We start from the raw sequence: 16,161 nt of genomic DNA on the forward strand, positions 1-16,161 counted from the left end.
GGTGGGGATGTCCCATTTTGGGACTGGGGGACCGGATGTATTTCAAAACAAATAAAAATACAGTACGCACAGGTCTCGCTTTACAAACATTCGCTATGTGAAAAAAAATCACTTATACAAACATGCGGAATTACAGTGGTACCTCTGGTTACAAACTTAATTCATTCCGGAGGTCTGCTCTTAACCTGAAACCGTTCTTAACCTGAGTTACCACGTTAGCTAATGGGGCCTCCCACCGCCGCTGTGCGATTTCTGTTCTCATCCTGAGGTAAAGTTCTTAACCCAAGGTACTACTTCCGGGTTAGCGGAGTCTGTAACCCAAAGTGCTTGTAAACCAAGGTACCACTGTAGTACCCTGTGCACACCGCATAATCAGATATTCGCACAGAGAGTATTTTTTACTTTCTTGTTTACACACCTCCTAGACTTAGCATTCTGTGGCTAAGTCCTCCTGGAGCTGGTTGGTTTTGTGTGTGTGTGTGTGTGTGCCCTCAATAGGGTTTCAAATTATTTATATGTATTACTTCTGCAAACTTTGGGGTCCCCCCAAGCATGCAGATACCTCCCTTTCGCATTTCAGCAGCCCTGGTTTGGTGTTGAGTGCTGATGGGAGTGGAGCTGGAGTTCACTCTTAGAGGGACCCAATATGAATGAAGAGGTTTCTGGCCTCTTGCTTATGTTGTGGATTTACCTTCGCCAATGATCTGGCCTCTATTGAGATCCTTCTTCAGCTTCTTCTTGGTCCTCTTCCCTCTTCCTTTCCTTCCACTGGCACCGCTCTCTGCCAAAACGCCTTTCCAGAGCTGATCAGCCGTCACTGAAACAGATATTGCACACAACTCATCCAAATTCTTAACAGCAGCAATTGAAGGGTAGGGTGGGGAAAACATGCTCAGGTGTCATTTAATCTAAGGTATGCCAAGCTAACTGTGCCTTGAGAAAGTGTCGAAGTGTCACGAGAGACCGTTTGCAGGGATCAAAAACGAGGTCACAGGCATTTTGGGTCTGTAGCCTGACCTATTAATGCTCTGGATGGATAAAGCTCACATCTTCTTCACAACAATCTTGAATCATCATCATCATCATCATGGCTTGCTGAATATGAATGCCTACCAAATCATGAGTGTGTGTCTGGAAACACGGCTATGAAGATGGGCTGCAGTTGAGCAGACGAGTGGCTACCAACTTCAATACCCGCTCATGGGAACATAGGAACCTGCCTCATACGGAGACCATTGGTCCATATAGCTCAATGCTGTCTACCCTGACCGGAAGTGTCTCTCCAGGATAGCAGAAGCAGGGCATTCACAGCCCCACCTGGAGATGCAGAGGAGCTTCTGAATGCAGAGCAGATGCTCTGCTGAATTTACCTCTTAACTGGCTTTGCCCTCTGTCCCCCCTCCTCAAGGTTAAGATTACTATAATGAGGGGGCAGGTCCAGAAAGCTCAGGCCAGGTCCAGACAGGTCTTTCTCCATGTGATTGCAGAGACGTATACAGACCGAGAATGACTGCAGTGAGGGTAAAGGTAAAGGGACCCCTGACCATTAGGTCCAGTCGTGACCGACTCTGGGGTTGCGGCGCTCATCTCACTTTATTGGCCGAGGAAGCCGGCATACAGCTTCCGGGTCATGTGGCCAGCATGACTAAGCCGCTTCTGGCGAATCAGAGCAGCGCACGGAAACGGTGTTTACCTTCCCGCTGGAGCGGTACCTATTTATCTACTTGCACTTTGAGGTGCTTTCAAACTGCTAGGTTGGCAGGAGCAGGGACCGAGCAATGGGAGCTCACCCCGTTGCGGGGATTCAAACCGCCGACCTTCTGATCGGCAAGTCCTAGGCTCTGTGGTTTAACCCACAGCACCACCCGCGTCCCGCACTGAGGGTAGCCTGTGTCAAAAATTACTTGCAAATCGGTTCACCGATTTCCTTCATCTATTCTTTGCTCAGCTTCCTTTTCAGTAACAGTTTCTTCTCAGACCCCAACCCAGAGAGGGACTCTTATTTTCCTCTCACCTCCCCTGGCATCCTGTATCTAACTTATTTTCCTCCCCTCCCATCAGCCACATGAACCATCACTTCTTAAAAGGGAGCAGCCTTGCTCCCTCCCCAACCCTGCTGCCTCTCCATCTTCCACAGTCAAGGCAGAAAGGAATGGAAACAGAAAGGAATCAATTCACAGCTTGCGGTGACAATGCCGCTAAGTGCTCCTTCCAGTCTCCTGCAACACCTCATACCGTGACAGTGCCCAGCCGGCGTCAAAGGACATTGATCACTTCGTGTGATTTCCCCCAAATTCCCAGTTCTTGAGCTCTTAACTAGCCACAGGGACACAGAAGAGGGCCTTCAAATGTTCGTCATGGAAAGCAAAGCATGCACGAGGCATTCGGCTCCTTACGGTTAAATATCACAAAGCAAAATTGTGACAGGAGACTGATAACACGTTGTGATGGCTGGATAGTACCTCCAGGCTGGATGCTACCTCCCAAGATCTGAGGCAGCATGCTCTGAATGACAGCCGCTGGGGCATTATAGGGGGAGAGAGCTGTGGCACTCAAGTCCTGCCTGAGGGCTTCCCATAGGCATCTGGTTGGCCACTCCGAAAACAGGATGCTGCTTCCAGATAAGGCTTTGGTCAGATCCAGGAGGGCTTATCCAATCGATCCAAAGCATGGCCTTGGTTAGGCTGGCCTCAACCAGAGCCAGGGATTTTTCGGTCGTGGCCCCGATCTGGTGGAACGCTGTCACAAGAGACTAGGGCCCTGTGGGACTTGACATCTTTCCGCATGGCCTGCAAGACAGAGCTGTTCCACCAGGCCTTTGGCCAAGGCACAGTCTGACTCCCTCCTTTGGTAATTCTCATAGAATTCTAGCCCAATGGTTGCCATTAATTTGATTCTGAATTAATTTTAGAATGAATTGATTTTAGAATGCTGTGTTACAGTGGTACCTCAGGTTACATACGCTTCAGGTTACATACGCTTCAGGTTACAGACTCCGCTAACCCAGAAATAGTGCTTCAGCTTAAGAACTTTGCATGAGGATGAGAACAGAAATCGCGCTGCGGTGGCACGGCAGCAGCGGGAGGCCCCATTAGCTAAAGTGGTGCTTCAGGTTAAGAACAGACCTCCGGAACGAATTAAGTACTTAACCTGAGGTACCACTGTACTTTTATTGTTGTTAGCCGCTCTGAGCCCAGCTTCGGCTGGGGAGGGCAGAATATAAATAAAATTTTCTTCTTCTTCTCTGCCAGCTCAGCTGGGACCATCTGTTATTTTGCTCCTCCTCTCCAAGTTCAATCACATGCAAAGGTGCCTCCATGCACTTCTTTTCCTCTTCCCTTCACACTTGTGTACTGGGTGTAATAAATGTTATCTTAAACCAGGTGTGGGGAAACTTTGCCCCACTATAGGTTGCTGCAGGAGAACCCCTATCACCCCTGGCTATTGGCTATGCTTGCCGGGGATGATGGGAGCTGAAGTTCCAGTGGTGTAGCGTGGGCTGCTGATGCCCGGAGCGGGGAAAGTGTTGTGCCCCCTTAGTGGACTGGGCAGCTGGGGTGGAGGCGCCGGCCAGAGGATGGGGTGTGCGGAACCTGCAAGGCACATGGCTGCTGGTGACAGTGGCTGCGTGCCTTTCTCATCCTTCTGGCTTGGGAAGCCCAGGAGACAGGGGGCATGGGCATCCAGAATTTTGCTCTTAGGGACACTGCCCCTCTGCCTCCCCAATGCTACACCACTGTGTAGTTCAGCAACATCTGGAGGGCCAATGATTCCCAACCCTTGTCTTGAAGTGCGAACCACGCTGAATATCAAGAATAAGCAAATAAATAAAGAGTTGGGATCAACTTACTGCATTTATATATATTAATGACTATGTTCTCTCACCACTGTTGGCGGAAGCATTCTCTGAATACCAGTTGCTGGGAATAAATAAATAAAAAGGGTGTTGTGGCACAGGTCCTGCTTCTGGACTTCCCATAATCCTCTGGGTTGGCCACTGTGAGAACAGGATGCTGGACTAGCTGGGCTTTTGGCCTGATCCAACAGTACTTTTCTTGATGGTATCAAAAGCTGACAAAAGGTCGAAGAAAACCACTTCTCCGTCCGTCTCCTAAGGGCTTTAACAAGCGCAACTGAGGCAGCTTTGGTCCCCTATCCAGGCATGAAGCAAGACTGAAAAGGGCCCAGGTAAATTATCTAAACGTGCCTGCAGTTGGATCACCACTATCCACTTCAACACCTTGCCTAAAAGGGGGATATTGGTGACTGGGTGATAGTTGCTCAGCCCTTGTGGGCCCACACAAGTCTTCTTAGGGGCTTATAGCACCTCCACATTCTCTTTTTTAATTTTTTTATACATTTTTATTGGTTTTTTTAACATATCATTTCCAACAATCATATAACATAACTTCGTATCTTATACAATATTTTAGACTTCCGTCAACACCTCTGATGATTTTTTGTTCTTTATCACTTATTCTGCATTTCTTAATTTCTCTATTACTCTTAATTATCATTAACTAATAATTCTCCTCATAGTCTTTCTTGCAATATTTCAGATAGTCCTCCTTACAAAACGTCTTGCAGTCCTACTAGCATAATCTGTTCATTACAGTTACTTTTCAAATCGTTCATATATTTACTCCAGTCTTCTAAGAATCTCTGGTCTCATAGGTTTCAAATACTTCCTGTTAATTTATCTAATTCTGCATAGTCCATCAATTTCATCTGCCATTCTTCTTTCATCGGTAATTCTTCTTGCTTCCATTTTTGTGCCAATAATATTCTTGCTGCTAGCACCTCCACATTCTCAGACTGCCACAAATCAAACTGATCCACAATAACCTGACCAGATGGTGTTTTGGATGCTTCCTCAAGACTCACTCTGGCATCCAATTCTGCGTGAATCTGAGCAATTTCATCTCTGGCCACACGCTAGGCCCCTGATGCACTAAGACAGTCTCATGGTTTCTGTGGAGGACATGAAGTCCCGAGCGAGCATATCAGGACATGTGCAGCCTAAGTATGTGTTCAACTCCCTCCTACTGAAATCAATTTGGTACCCAGTTACGTAGGCTCAGTTTCAAGGGCTTCAATGGACAGGTTAAATGGATACAGGACGGTGGCCTGAGAGGGGAGAAAAGCTACGCAAATGTTGTTTCTGGTTATAAGCTGCAGCACCTGTTGTTTACAAGACTTACATTTATTGAAGAAGCTGCTGCGCCTGCACGGCTGCACTGTCACATCGCGGAGGCCGGAAATGTAGCAATGCGTCTGGAAAGCACATGCCAAGGTAGCATACTGACAATTGACTCCAGACCCTGGAATCAAGGCGCAGCCTGGGGAGAGAAGCAAAGAGAGGTTAGCCTAACCAACAGGGCTGTCACTCAGTTAAAGAAATGTTAGCTGATAAATTAAATTAATGTAAATAAGATAATACTTCTGAAAAAGAAAAGGAAGCACATTATGCTTGGTTTTTTGGACAAATGCATGCACATGCCTTCTTAGGAAAGGGGGAATGTCTCTTCTAAGACAATCCTGCCACTTGCCGTTTTTGCATTATGATGCAAATGATGAATGGTTTTTGAAACCCCGACTGCCTAATTCATTGGGGACACTATTTTTAGATTTATTAACAGAAATCTTAATAGGCTTTAGATCTATTAATCTAACTGATTGATTTATGCTGCATCCCCAGTGTCAAATCATCCCCATAAGGTACCCAGGGTGCCTTGAATGATGGTCAGGGGTGCCTTGAGCAACACTGGCCTCTGTCCCTCTTTCCTTCCATCCCTCCTCCGATGCCCTCTCGCATCTCTGCCTCCTAAAGGGTTGCACAACTGTTTATTGCAGCAGCCTTGGCTATAAGCTCCACAGGTGAATTGTGCCTCTGGGACTCTTGGGGCTGGCCGGGGGTTGCGGGCAGGCAGCTCAGAGACTAGGGGTGGCAGCAGTGGCTGCCTGGAGGAATCCCAAAGAGTAGGGAGAACAGGCTGAGAGAACACTCCACAAGAGAGGGTGTTCGAAAAAGGGTGAGGGGCTGCCAGCTCTGCAGGTAAGGGGTGACATAGCTGGGCTCCTGAGCCCCACAGGGGTCCCATAAAAAGAATGTAGTTGCTCAAGGGAGCCATGCACTCAAAAAGGTTGGAAACCTTTGCCATAAGGCATTTAGCACAGCCTGGTGTTTCTGGAGCCTATGTCAATCCAAACACTTTCCTTGGGTCCCCCGCTGTTATTGGACTACAACCCCCATCATCCCTAGCTAGCAGGACCAGTGGTCAGGGATGATGGGAGTTGTAGTCCAGCTGGGGACCCAAGTTTGGGTTAGAGTGCTGGCTTAGGACCTGGAAGATGAGGGCTTGAATCTGCACTCAAGCACAGTGCTCAATGGGTGAGCTTGCACCAGTCACTGTATCTCAGTCTATGCTACCTCACACAGGGTTGTTGTAAGAATAAAATGGGGAGGGAGAGGGGAGAACCATGTATCTTGAGCTCCTTGGAGGAAAATGTGGTATACAAACATCATAAATGAATGAATGCCCGCTGCTTGCCCTTGATGGTGCAACTTCCCATGATCCTTGTTTGCGGTTTACGCCTGAGTTTCTGGCTCACCTGGCCTAACAGCCAGCTCTCAATGGGCACTGAAACCCAACTGCCTGGTGCTTAACCCTTATTAAGACATGACGGAAGGCGAACAGCGTTTGGTGAAAACAATTTCAACAGAATTATCATGATGGAGGGAGAGGGAGCCAATTCCAATGAGAAGTCTGATAGCAGAATCGGAGAAATGAGGCAAAGACAACAGTTTACAACAGATGCCCAATAAAGAAATTGATTTTAGCTGGATGAGGATGGGAAAATGCACAGAAAGCCGATTAGAAGGAAAAGGAGCTACTGGATAATAAACACAAGAGTTATAAACACCGGCAGGTCACTGATTTCAGTGCTACATCACCAGGCACCACAGTAAACATCATCATTAGTCTTAACTAGGGTTGTCAACCAATTACCGTAAAGACTTTTTGTTAATCAAGCACTTGCCTCTTAACCAACAGTGTTTTCGGATCCCCATAGCCTCTGTTTTGTATAGGTTTCCACTAAGAAGTCCATGCTATTAATAGTTAAGGTAAAGGTAAAGGTACCCCTGCCCGTACGGGCCAGTCTTGACAGACTCTAGGGTTGTGCGCTCATCCCACTCTAGAGGCCGGGAGCCAGCGCTGTCCGCAGACACTTCCGGGTCACGTGGCCAGCGTGACGAAGCTGCTCTGGCGAGCCAGCGCAGCACACAGAACGCCGTTTACCTTTCCGGTAGTAAGCGGTCCCTATTTATCTACTTGCACCCGAGGGTGCTTTCGAACTGCTTGGTTGGCAGGCGCTGGGACCGAGCAACGGGAGCGCACCCCGCTGCGGGGCTTCGAACCGCCGACCATGTGATTGGCAAGTCCTAGGCGCTGAGGCTTTTACCCATAGCGCCACCCGTGTCCCACCCGTAGTTAGGCAACCTTGAGACCAGGAGTGGAGAACCTCTTTGGCTTCATGGGCCAGATCCTTATCAGGATCGCACTCACGGGCGATTAGCAGAAGGACAGCAAAAGCAGATTTTGCAAGCCCTTATGGCCACCATGAGGTGGGGGAAGGGGGCGTTATTAGCTTTTGTTTGTTTCGCCTTGTTTTTATCATGTCTTTTGTTTTCTTATATTGTATTTTTTTGTTGTGAACCACCCTGAGATCTACAGATGAAGGGCAGTATACAATTTCTAATTATTATTATTATTATTATTATTAATAATAATAATAATAATTGGATAAACACTTACTGCCTGTTACACAATGTTCTGAGGGCCTCACAGTCCTTGCTACACTTGAGGCCATTTTTTTATCAACATCGATTTTATGTGGATACCTATCTAGATAATTGGATGATTTTTATTAATGTATATGTTTAAATTAAGATGGATGTATGAGTGGTTATTGTATCTTAATATCAGCTTATTGTTTCAGGTTTTTTCCATTCTCCTCTTCCCTCTTAGTCCCCCCCCCCCCGCTTTCCCACCATTATACTTAAATCATTAATTAAAAAACAAATAGCAAGCAAAAATAAATTAACCCATGAGGCTTGTGTGTAATACAATAACCCTATGAACTCTATTCTTAGAACAACTTGAGGGTGGCAACACAAGAAAGGGCCTTCTTGGTAGTGGCTCCCTACTTGTTGAGTGCTCTCCCTAGGGCGTTAAACCTGGTGCCATCACTATCCGTGTTTAGGTGCCAGGCAAAAAAACAACAACACATTCTTATTCATTCAGGTCATTGCTCCACAATTTTTTGACTTAGTGGAATAGGGTTGAGCTGGATCTGCTCTTTTATATATATATATCTCATTGGTGAGCATTTCAGATTGTTTTTACTCTTGGTTTCATGTTTTTATTTACTGTTTGTTTCTGTAAGTCACTTTGAGTTTCACCTTTCTGAAAAGAGCAACTAGTAAATGAAAATAGCAACTCTAATCAAAACACTTCACAGAACAAGTTCAAATGTCAAGATCCATGTTAACAAAACCCTTCAATAAGTTACAAGAATCACAGAATCGTAGAGTTGGAAGGGACCCTCAGGGTCATGTGGTCCAACTTCCTGCAATACAGAAATGCTGATATTTAAAAATAGACTTGCATTAAAGTTAGTTAGCTAGAACACCAGGACAGGGCATAACTGGGTTTCGGGTGGGGGAAATGAGGGTAAGATTCACAGCAAGTTTCAAAGACCCATTTTTGGATTAAATTTCAAAGAAGAGGACTGCTCTTTGTGGCTTCACATTAAAGCAGGAAGACTGAATGGATTGGCAAAGCTGGCATTGAAGAAAGTGATCTTCTCACTGGAAGAATCCTGGAATCTCAATGAGCTTTGGGATTCTCTGAAACACAACTGGGAACTACTGGTTTATAGTGAGTCGCCCAACATGCAGAACTAATATGGGAGCAACAGAAATAGTTATGCCTGATGAATAACCGCACAGGAAGGTGGAGGAACTCCCGCAGCTCCTGCCTGTCTATAAATTGCTCCCTTTCACCTGGACTGTGAACAGGAAACACCTGGGCTGAAACAGCTGCAATGTTCTGGGAAAGTTAATGTACTGTACAAAGAAACCTGATTAAGCTGCAAGATTGCAGCTCTAGAAACATCCAGTCCTATTAATTTTAATCTTCTAGCGGGCAACAAACTCCTTCACCTCAAGTTTTCTGTATCTTTTATCTGAACAGAATCCCAAAAGGCAAAATGCTAAATCGCATTACAAACAGAATTACACTGAACAAGAAGCCCCAAGGGAATGTACAACCCGGTTAATCACAACCCTGCATAGTGCATGTTTCACCTCCTTTCAGGGACACAATTGCTCAAATGCCTTTTACTTCAAAATATGGCAACGCCTCAAATTAATGGGTGCCTTTTATTTCAGAGAATCCTAGCTCAGGGGTGCCTCAGGCTCTCAATAACAGATCTCCCCAAGTGGCATATGGACAACCCATGGGACTCATATGGCCCTCGTATCTATGGGACCGCCTCTCCTGGTATGCCCTGCAGAGGACCTTAAGGTCCATGAATAACCATAGTTTAGCGCTCCCGAGCCCTAAGGAAGTCAGACTATCCTCCACCAGCGCCAGGGCCAGGGCCTTTTCAGTGATGGCTCCAATCTGGTGGAATGCTCTGTCGCATGAGACTAGGGCCCTTCAGGATTTAACCTTCTTCCATCGGGCATGTAAGAGAGAACTAGTCCGCCTGGCCTTTAATTTGAATTCAGCCTGATCTTTTATTTCCCTTCTCTTCCTTCCCCCTCCCCTTTTATGAAGATCACCTGCTCTGAGACCTAACAGCAAATTCTCCCCTGGCCTCCTCGCTGGCTCATTTCAGCCAGCTAGCCCTGGGGATTATCTAACTGATTTTTGAATTTTACTGTTTTCACGAATTCATGTTTTTATACTGCATTTTATGCTGCTTTTATAATTAAGTGTTTTAAAGTGTTTAAAATTTGTTGTTAGCCGCCCTGAGCCTGGTTTTTGAACCAGGAAGAGCAGGGTATAAATAAAATTTTATTATTATTATTTATTATTATAAAGGACTCTGGCCCAGCCAATTGGCACTGGAAATAGCTGATCTGTACATTCTTCAGCTGTCCCCTGTGCTTACTGACCAGTCCAGAGGTTCCCAAACTGTAAGCTTCATTCTGGTGATCTGTGGATTTGTGGTCAAAGTCAGGAGATGGCATACCCATCACATTAAACATTCAGATTGGTTTTTAATTGTATCTTTATTGCATCATATATTATGTCATAGAATTATAGAACTGTATGAGTTGGAATGGACCCCAAGGGTCATCTAGTCCAACCTCCTGCAATGCTAAAGCATCCATGACAGATAGCCATCCAGCCTCTGCTTAAAACCTCCAAGGAAGGAGAGTCTATCACGTCCTGAGGGAGACTGTTCCACTGTCAAACAGTTTTTACTGCCAGAAAGTACTTCCTGGTGTTTAGTCTGAACCTCCTTTCTTGTAAGCCATTGATCTGACTCCTACCCTCCAGAGCAGGAGGAAACAAGCTTGCTCCATCTTCCATGTGACAGCCCTTGAGACATGTGAAGATGGCTATCATATTTCCTCTCAGTCTCCTCTTTTCCAGGCTAAACATACACAACTCCCTCAACCATTCCTCATAAGGCTTGGTTTCCAGACCCTTGTATTACAGCTTGAATTCCACAGAATATATACAAAAGAAGCACTAAAAATACAGTTGCTGCAACAGGCAGAAAAACAATTAAGGGGTCTGCCAAGATCCTTAGCAGTTTTCAAGTGGTCTGTGGAAAATAAGTCTGGGAACCACTAAATGAGGTGACAGGGAAGGAGAGCTGTGGTGGCATCTCAATGTGGTGGAAGCTTCCACACACTGAGGTGGAGCAGGAAGGAGTAGGGGAGGAAGGCTGTGCATTGGAGTGAATTCAGGGTAATGCAGTGCTGGAGTGGAGATTAGTCCCAGGTCCTTCCCACTGCCAGGCCTGCTCTCCACCTGAGGCCTTTAATGTTGCATGCAGTGCTTTAGGGCTCCACGGTTGCCCACTCTTACCCTAAGTAAAGAAAAGGTCCAGGCCTCTCCAACTGTAATTTCTTCTAACTCTTAAGAAGGGTATGTGAAGGAGCAGGGTCACTGTTGCAAACCGCATCAATATTTTAAGGGAGTGGGCAGTGTACTAATATTTTTATATATAAATATAAGCCTACAATTTTAAGCAAATGTTGCTCATAAAAGCAACGGAGGTTCTCCCACTGAAGGAATAGGCAAGCAGGTGCCTTAGGGCAAACCCATATTCCAGCATCACCTTCAGACTTAAGAATAGTCCTTCACTTCTACCATTTACTCAAGTGGCTTTCTAGCACAGATTTCATTGGCTACTTTAAGTGCTTCTGAGCTCCTCTCCCACTTTTGCAGCAGCTGTTGAATGGCAAAAATGCAGTATTAAATGTACTTGCATCAAGTTTTTCTTTAATTAATCAATGACTATGTGGAAAGGGTTCTAAATCCTACACTATTTATGTCTCCTGTGAACAGATGCATTCAAATAGTTTTTATTCCAGTTCATGTTACAGTGGCAGCTAGGCAATATCAGATCCCACACTAGGTCTGATTCAAATGCAACAAGGTTCTTTTTTCTGTCACTTGTTCACAACCGTTCAGTCTTCATAATGTAAACTCAGAAGTAAATCCTACTGAGTTCAGCAGAGGTTACTCTGAGTGGGGTTAGGATTGCAACCTTAAAAAAGAGAGACACGGCTATAGAACAGAACTTTTCCATGTAGCGTATGGACTAGGAAAACCTTGCCAGTTTCAAAGTTCATTTCTTGAAAAGCGGCAATTTTATAGATCTGGAAGCAGGCAGGTTGGGGTGTATCATTCTCCAAAAATAGCTAGAATGGGTGTGGCGACATTTAAAGCAGAGATAGCATAGCTTGTGAATATTGGTAGTGTGCATTAACGGAACTGGAGAAAGACTCTCAAATGATTTAACGGTGTAAACGTCTACCCAGAAGGCAGTCACGTAAGAGCCGTTTACTCCCAAGTCAGCATATATAAGATTGCTGGGGCTATTGGGAGTTTCAGCTCAACAGCAGCTGTGGGTCACAGCTTTAAGTTCACAGCTGGGGGAGATCTGAACAGGAGACAGGAAGGGAACACATGCTTTGCATGCAAAACATTCCAGTTTAAACGTCCCTGGCATCTCCAAGGAAGGCTGGAAAAGACCTAGGTTTAAAACTATGAAAATCCACTGCCAGCCAGCATAGCCAATTGGTTACCTATGTGATGACCTCCAGGGGTTGTTTGGCTGCAAGTCAGTGTGGTTGTTGCTCAGGAATGGTGGAAGTTATAAGTCTTAAACACCTGAAGGGCCCCACATCTACTGAACTAGATGGAGCATTGGTATAATGTGTCAGCCTCCTGCAGAGAAAAACTACGTACGTTTACGGGTGGGCAGGGGGGGGCTATGTTCAACAGAGCAGAGTGTTAGAAACTCAGATACAGTGGTACCTCAGGTTAAGTACTTAATTTGTTCCGGAGGTCCGTTCTTAACCTGAAACTGTTCTTAACCTGAAGCACCACTTTAGCTAATGGGGCCTCCTGCTGCCGCCGTGCCGCCAGAGCACGATTTCTGTTCTCATCCTGGAGCAAAGTTCTTAACCCGAGGTAATATTTCTGGGTTAGCGGAGTCTGTAACCTGAAGCATATGTAACCTGAAGCTCATGTAACCCGAGGTACCACTGTATATAATCTAGGCGCCAAATGGCTCCTTCATTTATGCCCTTCGTTCCTGGTGTCCTCTGGTCCATGGGGTCACGAAGAGTCGGACACGACTAAGCAACACCACATCCCCCCACCCCAGCAGGGGCTGGAGGCGGTTTACAGATAAAAATAAGAACCGCTACTAAAACAGGGGGAGGGGGAACCCACCATTAAAAACAACTGATAAATATATGGCATATTCTCTCAACGGTCAGCCCCGTTGTACTCAATGGGGTTTTACTCCCAGGTACACGTGCGATCCTATCTGCACGGTCGCTTGCGAGTGAAGAACCCTCGTGACGGGGGCCAGTCTGGGGTTTCGCTGCCTGGCAGCTGCGCTACACCGAGGACCAGAAAGCCCAAGGCGGCGGCGATGGGAGGCGGCAGGATCTGGGCAGAGTCAGGCGAGGGGAACGTACGAGGGACACAAGCCGCCGCCTCGAAGGGCGAGAGCAGCCGGAGGCCAATAGCATCCCGACCCCGCCGAAGAAGCAAGAATAAGTAAAAAAAGGGGCTTCACCTCTCCACGCGGCTCTGAGGGCTCCGGCGCTGCAGGCTCTTTGAGCTACCACAGCTATGGCGGCCGCCATCTTGGCGGAGATCCTCCTCGGCCACCGTACTTGGTGCCCGCGCGTTTGCCCGAGATCTTAAAATCTCCAGGACGCGGCGCCCATCACAGGCTCCGTTTCGCGGCGCTCAGCACGGCGGTCAGGGAGGTATGAGGGAGGGGGCGAACCTCGACTCGCCTGCCCATATTTTCAGAGTGCGCTGTAGGCAGTACTGAGGACAGCCCCTGCTTCCCGGTGGAGGGGGCCTTCCCGTTAGGACCCGAAGACTCCTCTCCGCGCGTTAGGTAAAGACAGCCCAAAGGGGGTCAACAAGCCGCTTGTGGTTTTCAGTACACTTCCGGGGGTAGTTCGGAAAGCCGCTCCTGGAATCTCCCATGTGCGGGGCTGCCCGCGCAAGGTAACGTGGAAAATGCCAAAGAGGTAGATGGAACAGTGTCGTTAAGAGGCTCTTTTTCAATTGGAGTGTTTTGAAAGCAGGATCAAAAGGGGTGCAAGGGAGCCTGGACTGTTTCTCTGGCTTTTTATTTAATTAAAACATTCATAAACCCCATACTTATTTTTAAAACTCTTTGTGTTTTGAACAAAAAAACAGTGAACAGCATTAATTAAAACAAAAATACAACATAAACCCAGTAACACAGCTCATAAAATCATATAAAAACAAATCAAGGACTGCAAAAAACTATCCTGTGTGTCAGTTACAACCTGTCTTCCGCAGCTCACCTGGAGTTCTGCTCCTCCTACTCCCTGCTAACTGACTCCAAGGATTCCCCCCAGCCTGTCATTCAAAGTTGAAACCTTAAACCAGGGGTAGGCAACCTGAGACCCGGGGGCCAGGTCCGGAGCAATCGCCTTCTAAATCCGGCCCGCGGACGGTCCAGGAATCAGCATGTTTTTACATGAGTAGAATGTGTCCTTTTATTTAAAATGCCTCTCTGGGTTATTTATGGGGCATAGGAATTCGTTCTTTCCCCCCCCCCCAAATACCTGTATAGTCCGGCCCACCACATGGTCTGAGAGACGGTGGACAGCTGGAAAAGGTTGTGACCCCTGCCGTAAATGCTGGCCTTTGCTTCTGCCCACTAGCACCCAGCAAGGAAGGGCCCCACTCACCCATACCTTTGTTCCCTGCTAATGGCCGATCCAGTGGGTTTCCGTGTTTGGCAAAGTTTAATCAAAGCTTGATCAATTCCAACTTTTACTAAATCCAGGCATTACAGTGGTACCTCAGGTTAAGTACTTAATTTGTTCCGGAGGTCTGTTCTTAACCTGAAACTGTTCTTAACCTGAAGCACCACTTTAGTTAATGGGACCTCCTGCTGCTGCCACGCCGCAGGAGCACTATTTCTGTTCTCACCTTGAAGCAAATTTCTTAACCCAAGGTACTATTTCTGGGTTAGCGGAGTCTGTAACCTGAAGCGTATGTAACCTGAAGCGTATGTAACCCAAGGTACCACTGTATGAGTGTAGCACCCTGCTTGTGGTTAACGCTTAGCTGGAATGAAATATTCAACGCAGCAATAGAGAAATTAAAATAATAATTTATTTGTCAGACAAATAAATGAGAGACACAGTGGTATATGGTTACCAAAGCTCTGCCCACTCCAGCCCTGATGGCCAGCACTTATATTTCCTCAGCCCAGCCCCCTTGCTCCTCCTTTGGCTGCCTCTGTCCAATCAGCCTTGTTGAAATTCCTATTGGCTGTTTGCTAGAACCAATCATAAAAGATACACCCATTTCCTATTACCTTTTATGGGAGACAAAGAGCTATATTTCCTTCTATCTATAAATGGCAAACAAGTAGCCATATATCTTACATTTGCCTCAACAAGGCACCTTAATTACCAGATCACCTCTTGCCCTTCTTGCCCTATTGCCCTCCAAAACAGATGGTTAATGGTTTTAAATTTTTATCTTAAACAGAGATCAGAGATCTTGGGTTCACATTCTCACACACCATCAATGAAATAAGAATCTAACATAAGAATCTAACATTTCTTGCTTTCTAAATCCTTTGCATAATTACATTTAAGCCAATATATTTCATACATAACATATATAGATTTTTAGAAGCAAAGGCCTTTTCAAAGTTAAAAGGAACTTAGTAAAAAAACACTTTCCAAAAGCAATCCCTTAAATTTACACCCCCCTTTCAAGCCAGCTGCTGTTTCTATTAGCTCTTGCCCTTTAACCTTAGGAAAATATGGCTCAAGTCTAATGGGAGGCACCTAGTATTATTTTCTGTTAAACAATAAATCCTACTATTTACCAACTCTTAATTGTGTTTTTGCAGCTTGATTGTATTCTGTAATATGTATGGTCAGTATGACCTTTTGCTCCTAGCCTGTAATTTTCTTTTACAACTTTGAGAATTTTGGCTCCTGCTATAAATCAGGGGGCCCTTGTCCAGGAGGATAAACATCTGCCAAAGCCAGCTGGTCTTCTGCCTGGCATAAAAACATCTTTAAGCTCATTTTTAAAATACAGACCTTGATCAGATGCCTCATTCCCCCCTTTCAAGCTCAAGGACCTTCATCCCAAGTGTCCTTGATAGCTTGACCTTCATCATATTCCTGAGGTAAAGCTCTGTATAGGGCCATGATATGAGGTAGAGTTTCATTTGAAATCATCTTGCTAATTGTACTTCTAAAACATGAAATGATACATTCTTCTGCCTGGCATAAAAACATCTTTAAGCTCATTTTTAAAATACAGGCCTTGATCAGATGCCTCATGAGGATCTGGCACCCCCACAAACCCATAACAATAC

At 45.9% G+C, this 16,161-nt stretch overlaps 1 protein-coding gene across 1 annotated transcript in view; it reads right to left on the bottom strand.

Moving 5' to 3' along the window:
- Positions 1-13,552, bottom strand: part of MRPS5 (mitochondrial ribosomal protein S5) — a 47,827-nt gene extending 34,275 nt beyond the window's left edge. Inside the window, exons 1-3 of the mRNA XM_053383493.1 lie at positions 13,342-13,552; positions 5,202-5,339; positions 692-817 (exon numbers count right to left, since the gene is read on the bottom strand). Coding sequence (XP_053239468.1) covers positions 692-817; positions 5,202-5,339; positions 13,342-13,411 — 334 coding nt within the window. The 5' untranslated portion in view covers positions 13,412-13,552. The remainder of the gene's footprint in view (positions 1-691; positions 818-5,201; positions 5,340-13,341) is intronic.
- Between the last annotated feature and the right edge of the window lie 2,609 nt (positions 13,553-16,161).

This window comes from Podarcis raffonei, chromosome 3, assembly GCF_027172205.1.
Source record: "Podarcis raffonei isolate rPodRaf1 chromosome 3, rPodRaf1.pri, whole genome shotgun sequence".
NCBI lineage: Eukaryota > Metazoa > Chordata > Lepidosauria > Squamata > Lacertidae > Podarcis > Podarcis raffonei.